The sequence below is a fragment of the Gopherus flavomarginatus genome, chromosome 12 (genome assembly GCF_025201925.1).
Source record: "Gopherus flavomarginatus isolate rGopFla2 chromosome 12, rGopFla2.mat.asm, whole genome shotgun sequence".
Classification (NCBI taxonomy): domain Eukaryota; kingdom Metazoa; phylum Chordata; order Testudines; family Testudinidae; genus Gopherus; species Gopherus flavomarginatus.
Window position 1 is genome coordinate 20,018,317 of NC_066628.1, and position 2,021 is coordinate 20,020,337.

The following is a 2,021-nucleotide window of genomic DNA, read 5'->3' on the forward strand; positions in this document are numbered from 1 at the left end:
TCACAACAGGCCATAAACACAAATAGGTCCTAAGTCCAAAAAGGCTGAGAACCACTGATCTAGACACTTACTAACAATTTTTCTCAGGACTTCCTTCACCACTCTGTTTCTCAGGCTGTATATGAAGGGATTGACCAGAGGAGTCAGAATTGTGTAGCAAACAGAGAACACTTTGTTGAGGTCTCTCAGTGTGTTGGTTTTTGGTAGCAGATACACAATGATTAGCATCCCATAGAATATTGTCACCACTATAAGATGAGAGGAGCAGGTGGAAAAGGCCTTTTGCCTCCCAGTGGTGGAAGGGATTCTCAGGATGGTGGAGATGATACAAACATAGGATGCCAGGGTTAATGCAAATGGGGGCAGGGTGAACAAAGCAGCCAGGATGGTGGTTACAAGCTCTAGCTGGTAGCTGTCGCTGCAGCAGAGAGTTATTATTTTTGTAGATTCACAGAAGAAATGTTCAATTTTATTGGGTCCACAGAAAGATAATTGTGACATGAAGGACATTGGTGTGGTGCCAGCCAGAAGCCCACTTATCCAAGACCCAGCTGCTAGCTGGAGGCATAAGCTGCCATTCATAAGGACTGCATAGTGCAGCGGTTTGCATATTGCTAAATACCGATCATAGGACATTGCAGCTAAGAGAGAACATTCTGTAGCCCCAAAGAAACTAACAAAATAGAATTGTATCATACAGCCACTGAATGAGATGGTTTTGTCTCCAGTCAGGAGACTGGCCAGCATCCTGGGCAGGATGGTGGAGGTGTAGCAGGTCTCCAAGCAAGACAAGTTCGCCAGGAAGAAGTACATGGGGGTGTGAAGTTGCTGATCTACCACAACTAGCACAACAATGAAGATGTTCCCAGCCATGGTCACTATGCAGATTGCTAGAAACAGCAGGAAGAGAAGGATCTGCAGCTCAGGGAGATTCTCGAATCCCAGGAGGATGAATTCTGTGATGGATGTTTGATTTCCCTCTTCTGTGTCTGCCATGGATTGTATCTGGGGGAGATAAAACAAACTCTCCAATATAACAAGACTACAACATTTGTTAAACTTTAATAACTATCCATTTAAAAGCATTTATATTCAAATGCTCCATCTCCTTCTGGCCGCCATCCCAGATATTTGCTTGAGAACACAAACTGGGGCAGTGGTGTTCATACAGTGGAGGTTGATGCTGAATTACCAGGCTGCAGAATCATTCTAAGGCTACGTCAACACTAGGAATGCTCTTCTGTAGCTGCACTGCTGTCATGTAGACACTTACTACAGCGACGGAAGGGGTTCTTCTGTCACTGTAGTAAAATCCACCTCTCCAAGAGGTAGTAGCCAGATCAACTGCAGAAGTCTTCTGGTGACCTAGCCGTATTTATAGCAAGGTTTAGCTACAAGAGACAGGGCATGAAATTTTTCACAGCCCTGAGCAATGTAGTTAAACTGATGGAACTTATAGCGTAAATCAACCCTTACTCTCCTTCTTCCACCACGTTACTATTCATTGTCATTATGAAAGACTATGAATAGTCATGTAGGCTGGGGACAGCATGTGAAAGTGACTCTCTAGCCAAGAGATTAAGGCTGTAATCTAAGATATAGGTGAGACTCAAGTCACTGCCCCAATGACAACTTAACTATTTAGTGGAACATCTCCAAGAGGAGAGACTGAAACCATCCCCTATTGTAAGCCTAGGGCATTCACCTGCAACGTTAGAAAGCCCTATTCAAATCTCATGTTGCTACAGTGGGAATAGAACCTAGGTTCCCTACCCCTGCCCCCAAGTTGAGAGCCTTAGCCACTACATTAAAGCTCATAAAGTAACAATATATTCCTTTTCTTGCAGCTGGTTTGTGAATCCTTTCCTTTGCTCTTGTCACAATTCCTGAAACTCAAAACTCAAAACAGTTTTTTATGGGACATAATTAAGTGTTTCCCTTTGTTTCAACATGACAAAAACATTTTCAGTCAAAGTTTTCCGTTTCGGCAACATCAGAACGTTTTGATTTGTTTCAACTCA

General features: G+C 43.2%; 1 protein-coding gene across 1 annotated transcript; it reads right to left on the minus strand.

The window, feature by feature from the left end:
- LOC127032140 (olfactory receptor 10A7-like) lies at nucleotides 1–996 on the minus strand. Its single transcript, XM_050919158.1, has one exon. The coding sequence runs from the start codon at nucleotides 994–996 to the stop codon at nucleotides 1–3; it is 996 nt and encodes a 331-aa protein (XP_050775115.1).
- Nucleotides 997–2,021: the final 1,025 nt, after the last annotated feature.

Coding starts and splice junctions, on each gene's coding strand:
- LOC127032140 (XM_050919158.1), bottom strand. CDS start 996: ATGGCAGACACAGAAGAGGGAAATCAAACATCCATCACAGAATTCATC.